This window comes from Coffea arabica, chromosome 10c, assembly GCF_036785885.1.
Source record: "Coffea arabica cultivar ET-39 chromosome 10c, Coffea Arabica ET-39 HiFi, whole genome shotgun sequence".
Taxonomy (NCBI): Eukaryota; Viridiplantae; Streptophyta; class Magnoliopsida; order Gentianales; family Rubiaceae; genus Coffea; species Coffea arabica.
The window spans coordinates 2,910,649-2,928,566 of NC_092329.1; the positions used below are offsets into that span (position 1 = coordinate 2,910,649).

The 17,918-nt window shown below is 36.1% G+C and overlaps 1 protein-coding gene across 3 annotated transcripts; it reads left to right on the forward strand.

Moving 5' to 3' along the window:
* Positions 1-10,170: 10,170 nt before the first annotated feature.
* Positions 10,171-17,768, forward strand: LOC113713606 (auxin response factor 5-like). Of its 3 annotated transcripts, none has more exons than XM_072069078.1 (15): positions 10,171-10,335; positions 11,337-11,513; positions 11,685-11,797; positions 12,560-12,658; positions 12,761-12,817; positions 12,963-13,115; positions 13,222-13,306; positions 13,706-13,796; positions 14,176-14,340; positions 14,438-14,560; positions 14,644-14,719; positions 14,832-14,967; positions 15,048-16,375; positions 16,838-17,028; positions 17,274-17,768. In XM_072069078.1, exons 2-15 carry the CDS (start codon positions 11,408-11,410, stop codon positions 17,401-17,403), a joined length of 2,853 nt encoding a protein of 950 aa, XP_071925179.1. In that variant the 5' UTR covers positions 10,171-10,335; positions 11,337-11,407; the 3' UTR covers positions 17,404-17,768. The 3 variants fall into 3 exon arrangements, with proteins under 3 accessions (XP_071925179.1, XP_071925180.1, XP_027093163.1); XM_072069079.1 differs by lacking the exon at positions 10,171-10,335 and adding an exon at positions 10,352-11,197 and having other exon boundaries at positions 15,102-16,375; XM_027237362.2 differs by lacking the exon at positions 10,171-10,335 and adding an exon at positions 10,353-11,197.
* Positions 17,769-17,918: the final 150 nt, after the last annotated feature.

Genomic DNA, 17,918 nt, shown 5'->3' on the forward strand with positions numbered 1-17,918 from the left:
TTTTGAAAATATCACTCACCTCCCTTATAAACTATTTTAGGTCCATGCTTACCTCATGATTGGTCAAATAACTTTTATATCCTTACAACTTAGGAAATATTACGTATTTATATGGAGATAAATAATTTAGTCACTTGTACTAAATTAATCATGAATTTGAATATAAAAAAAATTGAAAATCTTGAATACTAAATTTTATAACGATAATTGTTAACATTTTAAAATTCTTTTTCTATATTTTAGTAGTTCTTGTAATTTCTTTCTAAAAAAAAGGTTAAAATTTCTATTTAAATATATTCTTTCATAAAATTTTCATAAGAATAACAAGATGAATATGAAAAATACACAAAGAGAGGGTAAAGTATTAAAATATATATTTATAATTATATTTTATTAAGTTATGGATAAAATGCAATTGCACATAACCTATTCTTTCCTTTCTTTTCCAAAATATTTGGTAAATCTTTTCTTTCTTTGTATAAGTAACGCAAACAAGATGGTTAGAAAAAAAAAATTTCTACTTTGATTTATTTGCTTTTCCATTAAAATCATACCCTTTTATTAATCCAAACGCTTCTTGAGAATTATTATTTTTTAATTACAAATGATGAAAATTTCTTGTTAATCATTTGAAATAATGGACCCCATAAGTTAAAGAAATAATTCAAAATTCTAATACTAATAGCTAGTTTGGAAGTTGAGATTAGAAAAGAAAAGATGGGAAATGTTAAATTATGAAAGAAAAGTAAAGAAGAGAAGAGATTTTAATGTTGTTTGGAAATTAAGGTAGGAAAATGGATGATTTTGCATATACATATATATATATATATATGTCAATAAATTTTGTTCAGTACGCATTTGAGAACAAAATTGGCATTTAAAAAATTTTATTAGGCACTCTCAATTTTTTCGATACTTTCTGCCCAAAGGGTAACCATAACAGTAGGACCTCATCCGCTTAAATCAAATGCTTTTCCATAATTTTATATCCCTCAAAAACTCCCAAACGTTAGAAAAAGTGTTTTTTCTAATCAAATCACAGCTCCCAAATTAGCTATAAGAGTTTAGGAATTTTTCGCGTAAATTTTGATTCCAAATTAACAAGTTTTTCTCTCCAATACTTTGATTTTGCTATTTTATGTAGTACTATGAAAAATAGTCATTATTACTATATTCTATTACACTTATGATAGAGTTTAGTCTTTATTATCTATTTTTAACTTATACTTTCTTTTGATAACCAACTAGTAATAAGTTAAGGGGTATTTTTTGGTATGAAATATTCTTCTTACTTTTGAAATCATTTTTCTGATTGTTGATTTTGTTGAATTGGGCTAATTTGTTACAAGAACATTAGTTTTAAGGAAGGTTAATGATATTTTGAAAACTTTAGGTGAGGACAGTGAAACTGGTCATAAACCTCAAGGGAGGTTTCTGAAACTATCCCAAACCCTAGATAAACCCTTCTTATTTGAAGTTTCAAACTTGCCGGGTCTGGAAAAGGAAGCAGACGTTTACGGGCACGGGCCTAACATTTTCATCTGCCACAAGTTGCGGGCACCAGTTTTTGATCTTGACCCCAACTTCATAATGCTATTATTGCGTGACACCCAAAAATATGTTAGATTGAAACTACTGGGCCGTTTGACCCGCCTGGCGCTACGCATGCTATTGCTTGATTAAGAGTATCTTCCTGGCCCATGGAGTGTCTACTAACGCGTTGGCAAACAACAAGATATTTGTATGCGACTTAGTTCCGGTCTCTGATTGGCCCTAATAAAAAGGGACAGTAATCTTTCTTAAGAAGAAAAATAGCAGCATACTTTGTACATAAATTCGCTTGTTGGGGGAACTAAGGTAATTTGTCACACCCTTACCCTTTTATTTTGAAGAGCAATTTGTGATAAATGGGACTGTAAAACCCAAAATGCACCCTGAAATTAATAATTACTTTTGTTGTCGCTTTAAGTAGCTAGGAAATAACAAAAGTAAGTAGATGAGCAATTTAGTGCACCTAATATGTCAAAGGAAAATAGGAATGTTAGCGGTTACATATTGCTCTTAGCCATTAGTTTTTTCAAATCGATCGCTTGTTCTTTTTTCCCCCTCACATTTTAGATATTTTTATATCCAGACTTTTAGGCAAATTTCGTAGATTTTTACATAGAATCCCATACTGAATGGAATCTTTTTTTTTTTTTTTTTTTTGTAAATAGAGTCTCGAATCCCAAATCTCTCACATACACTCTCTCTTTTGAATTACTCATTCCATCCCCCCATGGCATGTAGTTCTTAAGTATAAACAATTAAGGATTGGATATGCCACAAAATACACAACTAAGATGGTACTAAATTCACTGGCAAGGTAAATTTTAAAGCAGGAAGAATAGTTACTAAGCAAGAGAAGTTTTACGTTAGTTGGCATAACTACGAGGCATGCGTAGTATTTTGTTCATAACCTATAAAAAAAAAGACATCACATGAACATATAAGTATCTCACTTACTAATTCACATGCTAAGTGGAGTTCAATTGACATGTTAAATGAAGCCAAGTGGACTCTTATATGTTCACGTGGAATCCTTTCATTAGTTAGGAAATAAGTATTAGACATGCTTTTTTATAGTTGTTTTGAGCATATATAAAACTTTTCATTAGTAAAAGGATTAACAAATTAATTACCCTATTGGAGGAAGAAATAGATTGAATGGTACGAAAAAAAAAGTATAAATAAGAGAATCTTGATTGATTCTAGACATCCCATACTAAATAAAGAAATAAGAAAAAAAAATTGAATTACCCGAATCTCCCAAATTAAACTGGGAGTGAGTGGGTGCGACCAACGAAGCGAGTAGTACAGGAGGAATGAAGGATAAGTGGGCTGGACTGGAGTGGGACAAAACGGGGCTCTCTAATGTGTTGTGATTCGTACTTGATCGTCATCAGAGGAAGCAATACAAGTGTCTCCCTCTATCCCTACACGCACTACTGTTGCTATGTTCCCCTGGCAGCACGCTCAAAATTCCCCTTGCCTTCTTTCCTTCTGTCAATTATAACCACTGGTGTCTGGACCCCTCCTCCTATTATGTGTTTGTCTCTCTTAATACCCCCTCCTAATCACTCCCTTTGTTTTTACCCAAATAAATACTCTCTTATTATGTCCCTAATCATAATCTTAATCATTCCAGTGTTCCATAAAGTTCCGGCAATTTTTTGACCCATCTATTATGAAAAAGTGCTTCCTCTGTGATGGAATGTCATGATTGCACCACTTACACTCCTGTAATTATTGATCTCCTAAACCTGGAAATACCCACGTATAGACTTTTACTGCATAGTCTTCCTCTTCTTCTTCTACCTGCTTTTTTTTTTTGAGAGATGACATGTTTCTGGCCATCAAATTGAACGCACTTTACAAGATCTACGGAGAAAGAGGAAAAGAAAAAGGTAGGATTGGTTGCATTGCATATCATCTTTTCATCTTAAAAAAAGAATCATATAACAAAAACAGTAGCGTTACACTTTTTATTTTTTCCCCTAAAAAAATTTCCAAATCATCTTCTACCTGAACACGCTAAATCGTCATTCTATTAAGTGCTTGCAGCTTTGGAGTCCATCTCGCAGATGTAGAGGTGCCACATGGATAATTCATACAAGTTCAATAAGTATGTCAAATTGAATAAACACACCTATATACCCACTTAATAAATGAACATGAATATACCTAATTGCCTATTTATGACCTGCTTAAAATTCTACTTACTTTTTTTTTTTTTTGGGTCTAGATGTTGTTTGACAAGTGAAAACAACATTTTATTGTTATTGAGTTTGCTAGAAATTCAAATTCATCCACTTAATGTTCACAAAAAATTGAGTTCGAACGTGCAATTTTTTTAAAATAGGTATAAATAGGTAATGCGAATCAACTTATTATCCACCGATCGATTAGATGGACTTGATTGAGTCACCCACCTAAACCTATTTAAAATTCATTGCGCATTCAAATTCACTTATTAATGGATGGATGTGGATGAAGTAATATAATTGAATTGTAATTTACGCCTAGACGTACCTGGAAGCATATAACCAACTCATACCATATTGCTTAACAGATTGCACGCAAAAAATTAAAAGCGCAACTCATAAATCATAGTAATTTGCGTTATCTGTATGCTCAAGTTACGTAATTTGATGAGGAGCAGTTCTTCCTTTTCGCTCTCTCTTCTGTCATTGCCATATTGCTTAATCTCCACACTTCAACTCGTACCACATACGGCCTACAGGTCGTCCCTGTGGTTGCAGATTGAGGGTAGCCCACTTCAAATCATCATAAGCAACCGCAGCAGCCGGATGTCCTGGCTTTTGCTCTATAAAACTTTCTTCTTCTTCTTTTTTTTTTGGGTGGTAAATGATTGACATTAATTTGTGCATGATCTAGAATGGATTTGACGAAGGCGCAGGATGGAGCACAATAATGCCAGTGTCCTCCTTATTCTTTTTTTTTTTTTTTTTTTTTTTCAACACAGGGGTGTTCGGGTCAAGACCCGAAGACGGCCCGACTAATCCCCTGCGCCTGGAGTACAGTGTCCTCCTTATTCAACGTTGTAAATTATCACAATTGACCAAAATTAATCACGAGTAGCAAATCCAGAACTTAATGATGGAATGGACAGATCCACATCGGCTGATATGACTCTCCAGCTATGTATCTCTCACTTTTTTTTCCTTCCTTTATGCTGTTCTTTTTGTGCATGACTCACTTTTGTAAATTCATTTGCATTTTTCATAAAGTGATTGCTACTAATTAATAGATACTAGTCATATGAGCCATCTATCTCCCGATTGTCGTAAAGGTCCAAAAAAGGCACCCCACATCCAAATACAAACCATAATAAAAGGCTAAAACCGTGGGGCTCTTCAATTTATTTGAAAGAATATCTCAGCTTTACCAGTATTCATCGTGATCTTACTGTTGTAGAACAGAATGTAGACCGATGCCTGGACCACTCTACAAACAGGAGATACGTTCGACATCAGTACTAGAATTTTGGCTTTTTTTCACCGTCCTCGTCCAGCTCAGTGGTGCTTTCAGTACAGTACAGGGATAAAAAATAAAAAAATTTAAAAAACGGAGGGAGAGAGAGAGAGAGTACGATACCAAGCCTATAAACCCCATTAAGAATTCATTGTCCATGATTGTGGTTTGTTCTCGATTGATTATAAATTTTAATTTTGGATAATCAGTGATTGTGATACTATCGATTGCTTTTGTATTTTTTAATAACGAAAAAGCTACTAAAATTTATAATCACTCAAAATAATAGATTTTTGCTGATTCTGATTAATCTCTATGATCATTTTCTATAACCAGATTTTTGCAAAATTTAAACACAATTGAGAACAAGGCCTATATTTGTTGGAATTGCGGTGGATCCAATCTGATGGTATTTAGCAAGCAGTTGGTCATGTTATTAAGTTTGCAACGGTCATGTTATTAAGGCACTCACTAATTGCAAACTTCTGTGCATTAAGTAGCAATATGTGCATCACTTTATTACTCAAAATTTGTGCAGTACGAAAAAGGAAGCTCATTCTTATTCTGATTGTTTCATTTCTCTCCTGAGTAATCTTAGCCTGATTTATTAAACCAACGGGTCACAACTTGGTAGCACTTTGAAAGGGGAGGAGGGAGCTGTTTCTTCCTTATCTGTTAACTTTAGTTACAATAATCTCAAAAAAGTTCTCAAAATTTTTAAATTATACGCTTCAAAATATCTAAAAATTTATACACTTCAAATAATTTTTCTACAGCTTTTACAATAGAGTTTTAGACAAACACCTAAAAAACTCATTTGCCAAACCGAGAATTTTGATACCACCTTTAAGTACATGCCAAATGGGATATTTAACGTCCTCCAACCTCTAGACTTGATAGAATTAATTTGTCTTTCATGTTTTTGTTTGTTGTTTTGATAGATGGTACTAGTATATAGGATCAACACAAAGAAGAACGAAGGACGACACTTTCAACTTCCAATAAAGGTTAATAAAACAATCACCTTATCCTGAGGCTGCTGCAGATAGAACCCGATTTCCTTTTTTTTTTCTTATAAATTACCTGGCCCTTCACCTGATGTCTTGAACTGTATCACATGGACGGAGAAGCGATAGATAGATTTGTAGGCCAAATTTACCTCCGTACGTAGGGAATTCCTAGCACCAGTAAGGAGGGGTATTTAGTATTTACTACTACCAGTACTTTCGTGGGATGCTTGTTTATTACAGTCCATAGGACCCAAATTAAGGCAAAATCCATGTCGTGGGACCCCGTGGGAAGCATGTGCAAGATCGACACGTGTGATGAGATTAAGGGTGGGGGATTAAGAGGTATCGAGAGTACCACAAAATTGAGGAATAATCAATAATGTGGTGCTGGGATTGCGGCGAGTTTAATTTCCAAAGGTATTGAAAAGTGTGCAAACTGCAAACGAACCCTCCAATCCAATTCCTTACTACTCACCATACAGAGTAGAGTAGAGTAGAGTAGAGTAGATCGCAAGTGGTGGGAAGAGGAGGAGGAGTAGTTCGCAACTTCGCGTGCTACTGGGATTTCGATTTCGGAGAAGAGTTTGGACCGTTGGATCAAGTGAGCATCCACACACGCATGCATGCATGCATGATACTTACTCTGTGGTCCCCATCCATTAAATCACGTGGCTTGCGCAGGATTGATGCGAATTTGTGGATCAAGGATAAATCTGTAGTGTCACTACTAAATACTACACGGTATTATTTTTATTTTTAGATGCATCCCATTTAATCTAAATAAATTTAAGCCCTGTTTGGATTGTCATTTATTTTTTCAAAAATTTTTAAATATTTTTTGTAAATACATTTTCAATCATCTTTTTATCTCATATATATTAAATCATCATAATACATTATTCTACAAAAAATTCACTAAATAACAATTCAAACAGATTCTTAAATCTGATTCTAAAAATACGAATATATATATATATATATATATATATATATATCAGTACATAGAATATTAATCTTTTTTTCGACTTTCGCCTGAGGTGGGAGTGGGAACTGCCATTGTTAACACTCTGAAGTTTATAATTATGTAGTGTCATGCTATGAGATCCCAACTCATATTCAAATTTAATACTGCATTTGCATTAATCTCTGAACTCTTAGTGGTTCAGAAAGAAAAAAGCACAAATTAAATCTGAGCTGTTAATTGTACATCCTTGTCCTAGCTCTATAACTGATGACATAATTCCAGGGAAAAAATCGTCATTACTTCCATGCAAGACTGAAGACAAAACAGCGGGCCTTGCATTTGTAGAAATTGCAAAAGGGCAGATTTTGAATGGGACTGAAAAGCGAGCCTGGCAAGTAGTAGTACACTAGCTTTTTTTTTTGCCGAAATCCGACCAAAAATTTGGATCAAAAGGCGGTGGGAAACTTGGAATAACTTGTTCTGGGTTTGGTGCAGGTTCACATCTATTTGATTCAGCCGATAAGATAAGCTTAGTATAGAACACTGAGTCAATAATTACATTTGAACTTTTTTTTTTTTCAAAAAAGAATTACTACATTCGAACTTTTGTCATAAACATAATTGATAAATAAAAATCAATACAAATCATTTGCTCACTTTGGCTATCCTCTGCAGGAGTCATCTTTCAGATTAAAGGACTAAAAGGAGATGATAAAAACGAATCCACCTTTACTGCAGGATATATTAAGAAAACTGGGGGCTCTATTCAGATTATGTTCTCTTTTTTGAACTGTTCAGAAAAATAATACTCCTACCATATAAAGTAGGCGATGTAAAAATGCTTGCGGTTTTAAGGATGATTAATGTCGCTTATCGTCCGCTGAACGGAACATTCTTTTGATAACAACCCAAAAAAAAAAAAAACCTTATTAATTGCTTTTCGTTGTAACTAAAACGGTTTGAGCAGACCTGCGCCAGAATGAACCATTAAATGAATGGCACGTGGCCAGTTTCACTAACATGCGCCTCTCATAAATTTGTCGTGAACCGCAGGCGTGGCCGAACGGTCAAACATCAGAAGGGAAAGCACAGTGAAAAAGGTAGGCCCCAATGAAAAGGGCAGAGATCCCACGAAGAAATTTGCATTGAAAAATCATCCCAGAAAAAGCAATAGAAACTTTACAAAGTCGTGGAATCTGAATCTCTTGGTTCTTGAAATACATTTAAGAACTTGGAGCATTTCCTCGATATGCCCAATTTTTGCACTCTTAATCCCTTGGCTTCATTTTTAATTCTACTTTAGTCCGTCAAGTTTCAACAATATCATATTTGGTTCCCAAATTCTTATTTTCGTTCTATTTTGGTCTCTCGTGTTTTTGTATTAAAACATTTGGTCCTTTATGCACCTAAAGGGTAACCATTTGAAGACAAAACAATTATTAGATATAGTTTTCATACGATTAAGTGCAACAAATGTACTTAAAAAGAAAAACATATAAGTTTTGATAAATACTTAGGTTGTGTTTGGATTGCATTTTTCATGATTTTTCATGAAAAAATTACTGTAGCGATTTGATGTATGTGAGGGAAAAAGGTAATATGGAAATGTGATCACTGAAAACGACGTAATTTTCCGACGAAAAATCGCAATCCAAACAAGGCCTTAGGTAAATCTAGTATGCAGTTTCATTTATAATTTAAATAGTATAGTTAAAAATTACATGACTTTTTTATATCATCACAATCATAGATAAGTATTTTGTTAATATGATACTATTAGATATACCACATATTTCAAAATGTCTCATTTCAAGTTCAAAAAACCATTTTTGAAGTCAACCCATTTTTTTCAAAGTGTTGGGAGCAATTAGTTCAATTTTTAATCAATAGTTGTCAGGTGATCAAGGTACCTATTTGGCTCGATTTTTTCAAGTTAGGGCTAGATTAGGAATTGTATTTTCAATCTATTAATTGGTACAAGCCACTACAAAGGTTTTTACAAGCCAAATACTGATGCTAGTGTGTTCAGCAACAATACTTATGGTGGAGGCATCTTTCGAGATTGTAATAGTGACATTATTGTTTCTCTCTACGAGGAGTTCAAAAACTTTGGACATTTTTTTTACTACTTAGAGCTATGCTTTTGCTTCATGGGTTGCAATTATGTGTTTCTTAGGGTTATCATGCTATATAAGTGGAAGTGGATTTAGCTGCACTTATTAGGTTGTTAAGTTCCAGTTCAAAAGCTAAGTGGCCTTTGTGCAAATATTTGAAATAGATTCAGATCACCCTTAATGTCTTCAAATAATCTATCTCTCGTGTTTACCGTAAATCTTGATGGTCTTGCCTCGTTTTCACTTAGATCATGTAGTAGTTGTTTTCCCTCATTCCATCATTTTTCATCTAGAATTCAGGCATTAATTAATTTAAATAGAATTATTTTGCTATACTTAAAATTACACATTGTGAACTGAGAGAGTTGCACTCCTTATTTCATTTATTTATTTCTTTGTACTGAAGGCTAGGTCCTTGTTCTCTCCGCATTTTGTTGATATTTTAATAAAATAACCCCTCCATGTAAACGGAATTTGCTAAAAAAAATTATCACATGATTTACAAGGAAACTAAATAAATTAAGCTACTTGAGAATTTTTGTATAGTGATGCCAAATTCGATTAACAATAAAAGACATACGAATAAGTTTGGATCGAAATATTAATGGCTAAAACTGATGATGACGTTTGTTAGATACGGTATTACTATTTCATATGATGAAATAGTCAATAGCAAAAATCTAAACATTTAACAAGAAATTAATTGTGCCGGTCATGCCCAAGAAGAGCTGATTTCCTCTTCGCCCTTCGTATACTTGAAAGACCGGTCCCAAAGAAGAAACACAAGGGACGCAACAAATTTGGTCTAAACCTTGAGGACTGAGAGTCAAATTTTTTAAAAAAGGGAGTCAAATTCTCTCCCTCGATATCCACGTGCTAAAATGCGCCTCGCATCTGTCTTGTTCCCATGTCCCAAGTCCCAAATAGCACTCCCTCCATTTCTTTTTTAATTCGAAACTACAAAAGAAAACGGGAAAAATTCAAAGATTTGTTTTCTTTACTACTAGACCAGTGGATATATGCACGCAAGAAACGGTGGAGATGGTAGTAGAATACTTCAGTTATTAATTCTGACACGATCGATTTCGTGTTGGGATAGCTTTCCCCTGCTGCATTTATCCCATTTTTATTTACTCGTCACAAAGTTTTATTCATCAGATTCCTAAAGCTGCAAAACAATCCACCCATATCCAGTGTATATGAGCTGGGCTGGGTAAGACCATGCATTCACACTAATCCTTTTCAGTTTTTGGTTCATTTACTCAATCAAGGAATAGAAATTAGTAGAAAAAACCCAGAAGAAAATGGGCTATCTTTGGAGAAAAGTTTTTGGTAAAAAAGAGTGAAACTTTTGTGTCAATTATGATGAATGAGAGAGACAAATGGGAAAAGAAAAAGGGAAAGGCAAAACAAGGGGTGGGCCGAATAGGACTGGGATGGGCGGGTAGTTTCAGAGCTTAGAAGAGAGGAATCAGAATAATGATCACTTTCATTGAAAGGTCGGTTTCTTTTGAGGATAGGTAGAAAAAGAACAGATAAAAGGGATATCAAAGGCACACTTGATAAATGATAATCCGACCACTCGCTAATATTTAGTCATGCTTTGATCCGCGTGCTTTGATACCAACTGACCGGCCCCGGTCTTGGCCCTGCTCCCGGACCCTCCTTTTATTTCTCTTCTTTGTTTTTAGGGGGAGTTCATTTTCAAAAATTTCCCTTTCGCTGTGATGGCGTTGTTGATGGAGAGAAGCCCCACTTAGATTTTCAGCACCTTTTGCAGGGCTTTTGTTCCTTGGTTTTGGATTATTTGGGCATGCTCTCTCCCTCTCTCTCGTGTGTCAAATGGATTGTTTTCTCACATAGTGTTACTTCTAGATTCTCTAATCAGCTGTGTTCACTTGTTGGTCTTTTGGCGTAATCCTCAGTTTCTCTCAGAAATATCATGTTAGGCTAGTACTTTGACATGGGTTTGTTGGTGCCTATTAATAAAGTTGAAGAAAGTATGAAGAAGAATCTTTAAAAGGGGTAAAGGGATATTTCTCTTTGCTTTGAAGAATTATGTGATCCCTTTTCAGGTGTGTTAGTGGTTTGCTATCTCTGGTCCTTCTTTTGAGCTTGTATTACTCCCTTAGGATGGGTGGAAAGACTGGAACTTTTTGTGATGTTGATCAGTTGCATGGCATATTAAAGGGTTCTTTCTGATTTGATTGCTAGGTTCACTGCTTGAGCAAAGATGAGTTCTTTTACTGTGTTATTGAGTTGAAATAGAAGAGGTACCGGCCAAGATGGGTGCCGTTGAAGAGAAGATCAAAGGAGGAGCTTTGGTTCCCGGAGTACAGAACAGTCTACTTGAGGAGATGAAACTGTTGAAGGAAATGCAGGATCAGTCTGGTTAGTTCCCTAAACTGATTCTTATTTGTCTCATAACTCTTAAATTGAATAATGTCTTCACCAGTTAGAGGCTCGAGAGAGAGGTAATCTTCAATATTCTGGCTTTAGCATTTGTCTCTTGACATTATTCTGATCGGAGTCTTATTCTTTGCTGAACCTGAATTTCCATAGGAATTAGAAAGCCAATAAATTCGGAGCTGTGGCACGCATGTGCTGGTCCACTGGTGATGCTGCCTCAGGTGGGAAGCCTTGTGTATTATTTTCCACAAGGTCACAGCGAGCAGGTTAGTAGTTCATTTTGTTGCTACTAAGTTCAACAGAGTTATCATGTTAAAGAAACAGGTAAAACGCTGCTTGTTTTCAGTTTGCACTTGCATTGAATTTATCACGTTTCTGGCGGAAATTTCACATGCTTTGGTAGAGTGCGGTAAATTGGATGCTTGTTTATGACAGGCGAAGTGATTCTTTCTAAAGTTCAAGTGGAATGTTACCTTTTAGGAGATGGCCTTAGGGATGGGAAAAGGTTTTCAGTGCACCCGAAAACAAGAAAAAGAAGAGGCCTAGAAATAAGGAATCTTATAAGCTCACAATGCCAGTTTACTGCTGCTTTGACAAAAGTGGCTCTGAGGTCTGAGAAATTGCTGACAAATTGGGGATTTTTTTTGGTAAATAACAGCTTGGTGAATGATATAAATGAACTATTAATTAAATCTAGACAGTGTGTGCAATACCTTGGTTGTAGGCTTCATCGACTATTGAAGTAGCCAGACCATTTCCAGATTTGGTGCTTTTAAGTTTTCAAGCTTTAGTGTTAGGTACAATATGTTGTGGACTTTCCAGATTATTTAGAACTTTGCAGGATTATGATCACTAAAAATGGATGACTAAACTTAGAATAGATTAAATGTGCTATCATAGGGATGTATCAGGAGTATGATCTACTTTTGATATGATTAAAATGTTAATACATGCAGTCTCTTTGGATGCTTTTCTGGGTTACCGAGTTGGTTTTTTGGGCTAATGGGATTTTGCTTTCATTGACACAGGTTTCAGTTTCAACAAATAGAACAGCAACGTCTCAAATCCCGAATTATCCCAATCTCCCCTCCCAACTTTTGTGTCAAGTGCACAATGTCACACAACATGTATGTGCTCTCAGAGATGTTTTCAGGAATCTCTCTATATAAAATCTTCGCTAATGTGTACAAGTCATTGACATTTCTCGTGGCATTCTTTGGTTGTGATAGGCAGATAAGGATACTGATGAGATTTATGCCCAAATGAGCCTTCAACCTGTGAACTCTGTAAGCTCAGAGTTGAAAAACTGTTTTTACTTGTCATAATATGAAATCAGCTAAGCCTAGAATGAAATAAATAAACAAACTCCTTTTAAGTTCTTTTACCTTAGAAAAAGTTTCCTTGACGGAATTTCTTCTGTTTCTGCACCAGGATAAAGATATTTTTCCCATGCCAGACTTTGGAATAAAGCCAAGCAAACATCCTACCGAATTCTTTTGCAAGACTCTGACCGCAAGTGACACTAGCACACATGGTGGCTTCTCAGTTCCTCGAAGGGCAGCTGAAAAACTCTTTCCTCAACTGGTGAGGTTTCTTATTGCTTGAGATATCTTTTGCCAGCTTCTGTTCATGGATCATCTACTCCATCCATTGATTTTTCTTATCTCCATATTCAATCGTGCCATTTTAGGATTACTCAATGCAACCTCCAACTCAAGAGCTTGTTGTCCGAGACTTGCACGATAATACCTGGACTTTTCGTCATATATACCGAGGTGAGCATTCTCTGATTTCCCTCTTAAATTTCACTCTATATATTATTTCATGCTTGTTTCATTGATACTAGGATTGCCTAGCACAATTTCGTCTGTAACGATAAGGTTCATTGAAAAATAATCTTCACATTGATAGTCTCCATATTTCTACAATGTCCAATTTTCTATTATTCATTGATAACTTGCAATTAACCATTCCAACCAGGAAGCCAATGACATGCAGACATGTTTGTCATAATTGTATTGTAATATAGCAGGGTTGTCCTTGTTGAGGCCGGATTAAGTCTTACATTATTATTATCCAATACTGACCTGAAGTCAGAATTGATCTTCAGCATTGACCTTTTCTCATTTTACTTTTATTGACTGTTGCTTTTAATACTTTGGTTTCTTATGTAGGCCAGCCAAAGCGGCATCTTCTTACTACTGGTTGGAGCATGTTTGTTGGAACAAAGAGACTTAGAGCAGGTGATTCTGTTCTGTTTATAAGGTAATTTCAAGTCAAATCAACTGACTGTTGGTTATTTTTCGATTTCCATTGCGTGGCATTTCTTGAGATGGTTGGATTTTTTTTTATTTTTTTCAAGCCATAAAGTGATGTTATTACAAATTCTGATGAGCATGTGCATTTCTCTGTTTGAGGAAAAGAAATGGAAACTCATTGTTGCGTGCAATGCGACTATTGATCTTCATAAATTATTTGGTGCTGATTATTGGAATAATACGGTTCATCACATAAAATTTAGTTTTTTAGTTGGCTTCATGTGTGGTTATTCATGATAGAAAAAGTGTTCGAAATACTCACAGATCAAGAATGTGTAATTCATTGATTTTTGAAGATTAGTAATGAACGACGCTATTTGTGATAGGGATGAGAAGTCACAGTTATTGCTTGGAGTGAGGCGTGCTAACCGTCAACAGGCTGCTTTACCATCATCGGTACTCTCTGCTGATAGCATGCATATAGGAGTCCTTGCTGCCGCAGCTCATGCTGCTGCAAATAGGAGTCCGTTTACAATTTTCTACAATCCCAGGTACTTTGCAAATATTTTGTTACAATAATTATTTTTATATGATCAATCATTATTTGAAAAAAACGAGTACCCTTTGGTGAAATTTGTACTTTCACAGGGCATGTCCTTCTGAATTTGTCATCCCTTTGGCAAGATATCGAAAATCAGTATATGGAACACAGCTTTCAGCTGGTATGAGGTTTGGAATGATGTTTGAAACTGAGGAATCAAGTAAGCGAAGGTAAGTTCTGTTGTCATTGGCTGTTTACTGAACAAGGTCCCTTTTGACTTCGGTTTTCTCAAACTTTTCTGTTTCATGGACAGATATATGGGTACAATTGTTGGCATAAGTGACTTGGATCCACTGAGATGGCCTGGTTCCAAGTGGCGAAGTCTTCAGGTAAAGTGTATTGGGACTAATGTTGGATACTTCAAGAACAGTCAATTTGGCAAATTCGGCAAGTTTTGCTTTCATATTTGCTTATTGAACTTTACCTCTGTTCAAACAACAGGTAGAGTGGGATGAGCCTGGTTGTGGGGATAAGCAGAATAGAGTGAGTCCTTGGGAGATTGAAACCCCTGAAAGTCTCTTCATTTTTCCTTCTCTGACTGCAGGTCTTAAACGACCTTTCCAATCTGCATTTTTGGGTAAGTTTCTTCTTATGATGTCTTGTGGCCAGCCCCTGTATTAAAGTGATACTAACCAAATCAAAATAATCTTGCATCAGGAGCACAAACTGAATGGGAAAGTTTAGTTAACAAACCTTTTCTTCGAGTTCCAGGAAATCTTAGTGGGGATATTGTGTGTCCTTCTGTTTCCAACCCATGGTCAGAACAACTAATGAAGATGCTGATAAGACCCAATTGTGTCGACAATCTTCCCAGCACTGCATCTTCTCTACTAGAAGCAAATGCTAAGGTTTCTCCAGTGCTGGAGGCTGAAAAGATTACGCAGGCAGTAATCAAGCAAAAGGCTGAGATTATTCCTCGAGAGCATGTATCTTCGCAAAGTGAGAGTATTCAGCAAAGCCATCTTGACCAAGCCAACAACTCAAAACTGAACTTTTCATCCCAATCAGTTCTACCTGGGAAACCACAACATCTGGACAAACTTGGAAACCAAACACCTTCTGTAATTCATACCGAAGCTACCAAACTAGAGCCTGAGCTGCAATCTGATCAGTTGAGCCAATATTCATCACTTGGACACTGTAACGATGATAGATTGGTAGTTAAGCCTGCAAATTCGCATAATCTCGTAAATGATATCGTATTATTGAATCAGAATAATAATATGCTAGCAGTGCAAGCAAGTCCAAAGATGATGCAGGCACAGTTGGACTCGCATCTTCTCCAGTCTCTGCCAAGTGATGCATCCCAAGAAGAAAATTCGATCGCCAATGGTCTATTTGTGTACCCAGATCACAATGAATGGAATTTATATCCTTCATCTTGCCAATCTCTGGCTGGGCTTCTCAAACCTCCTGGATCTTCATCTGCTGCAATTAGGAAGCATGATCAGCCAGTTATATTATCAGGAGGATTGGGCCCTGAACTTTCGACAATTGAAGAATTGTGGAATAACCAATTTAATAATACGAAATTTTTGTCCCAGACAAACCCCCTTGTTGCATTACCTCAGCATGATCTACCCAACCTTCACCTTTTAGCCAGCTCATTTGGTTTAAAAGATTTGTCAAATGAGAGCTCTAACCAAAGTGATATGTATAGTTGTCTAAATTTTGATGGAAATAACAGTGGAAGCACAGTGGTTGATCCTTCTGTTTCAAGCACAGCATTGGATGAATTCTGCACGCTAAAGAATTCTAATTTCCAGAGTCCTTCGGATTACCTCATGGGAAACTTCAATTCGTGCCAGGATGTTCAATCTCAGATTACCTCTACAAGCTTGGCTGATTCTCAAGCTTTCTCTGTGCAAGAATTTGTTGATAACTCGGGTGGTACGTCTTCAAGCGATGTAGATTTTGATGAGAGCAATGCTTTGCCAAATAGCTCCTGGCAGCAAACAACTCCAAGGGTGCGAACGTATACAAAGGTAAGCAATTTGTTGCATGCAGCAAGTTGTGCATTTGGTTGTGGAGTATTTGCAAAAGTATTGAGTTGAATGTAGTAATTTTTATAATAAACGAAGAGGTAATGTCATTGCATCTACTTCCGAGATATGTTCAACCACTTTGTTGGTTGACTGGAGTATCTCGGTTACCCATTGTTCATAGCAAAAGATTGTGGAGTCATACCTCTAGTAAGTGGTCGCCCATTGTCAAGTTTGTTTCTGGAATGCTGACAGATGTTATGGACCTGTAGAATATTCTTCCTGCTAAGTCACTGACTCTCTATGGAAGATTATTTGGCATACACTTATTCATGTCTGTTTGGCTTTCAACTTTTCAGCTTGCCTTGTGCATGTTATGCATGCCATTGCTGTTATCTTTTCCAAATTTTTAATGGCTTTCGCTTATTTTACTTCCTCAATGATGGAATGCGTATTGGCTGATAGATCCAAAAGGCTGGATCTGTTGGAAGGTCAATTGACGTCTCAAGTTTCAAGAATTATGATGAACTATGTTCTGCAATTGAGCGGATGTTTGGTCTCAAGGGACTGCTAAACGACTCGAAAGGTTCTGGCTGGAAACTGGTGTATGTGGATTTTGAGAATGATGTGCTTCTTGTTGGGGATGATCCTTGGGAGTAAGTTGCTTTTCTATTCTGTGTCTATAGAAAGCCTTGTGTATCATCAACATCAGAAGGCACGTTTAGTTTCTTGCTGTAAATTTATTGCAGATATTGTCCTGGAGACACTACTTGCAAGCAAAATTTCTCTCTCAGATTTACTATATTACTCCATGATTATGCAGCATAGCATGTATGGCGAATCAGAGCAATTATGTTTGCTGACAAAGGTTTTGTTTTTTCATCCTGAAATGGAATTACAGGGAATTTGTTGGTTGTGTCAAGTGCATCAGAATCCTATCACCCTCTGAGGTTCAGCAAATGGGTGAAGAGGGAATGCAACTTCTAAACTCTGTCTCAGAAGCAGGACGTTCTTGTGATGGCCTTGGCTAATATGTGAGAAAGCACGCCTGCTTTTGAAATCGCGGTGCTTTGTTGCCCCTCCTCGCTGATGCTGAGATAAAGTCTGATTTTCAACTCTGCTTAATCCATGCATCGCAGTATCATGTTGGTTTGCAGCGTAGATGCTAATAAATGTATTAATGTAATGTATGTACAACCTTATCAGGTGGTGTAGAGTAGTATTGTAGTTTGAGCTTTCTTTTAATGCTTGTCTTGTGTTATGGAAACGTACCAGTAGTTTGAGCATTTTTAAATGCAAGTCTTGTATGATGGAAACGTATCAGGTTCTGTAGTAGCGAGTGGCGACATTTTTAGCATATGAAGCTATTATGGGAAGACAATTTGCAGTTCATACACGCTAGTGTGGAAATAGACCTCTCCAGAAAACTGGTAACAAGTGTTGTGTTCAAGGAATGAACCAAATCCTATGCAGAAGTAAGGCAACTCTGTTTTATTATTATTTCTCAACTTTCATCACGTAGGGATTCGTATTTTGCATTTCAAAC

Excerpts from the sequence above, each read along its gene's own strand:
- LOC113713606 (XM_072069078.1), top strand. The coding sequence starts at position 11,408 with ATGGGTGCCGTTGAAGAGAAGATCAAAGGAGGAGCTTTGGTTCCCGGA. Across the intron at positions 13,307-13,705 it reads TTTTCGTCATATATACCGAG|GCCAGCCAAAGCGGCATCTT; the intron begins GTGAGCATTCTC and ends TTTCTTATGTAG. Across the intron at positions 13,797-14,175 it reads GATTCTGTTCTGTTTATAAG|GGATGAGAAGTCACAGTTAT; the intron begins GTAATTTCAAGT and ends TATTTGTGATAG.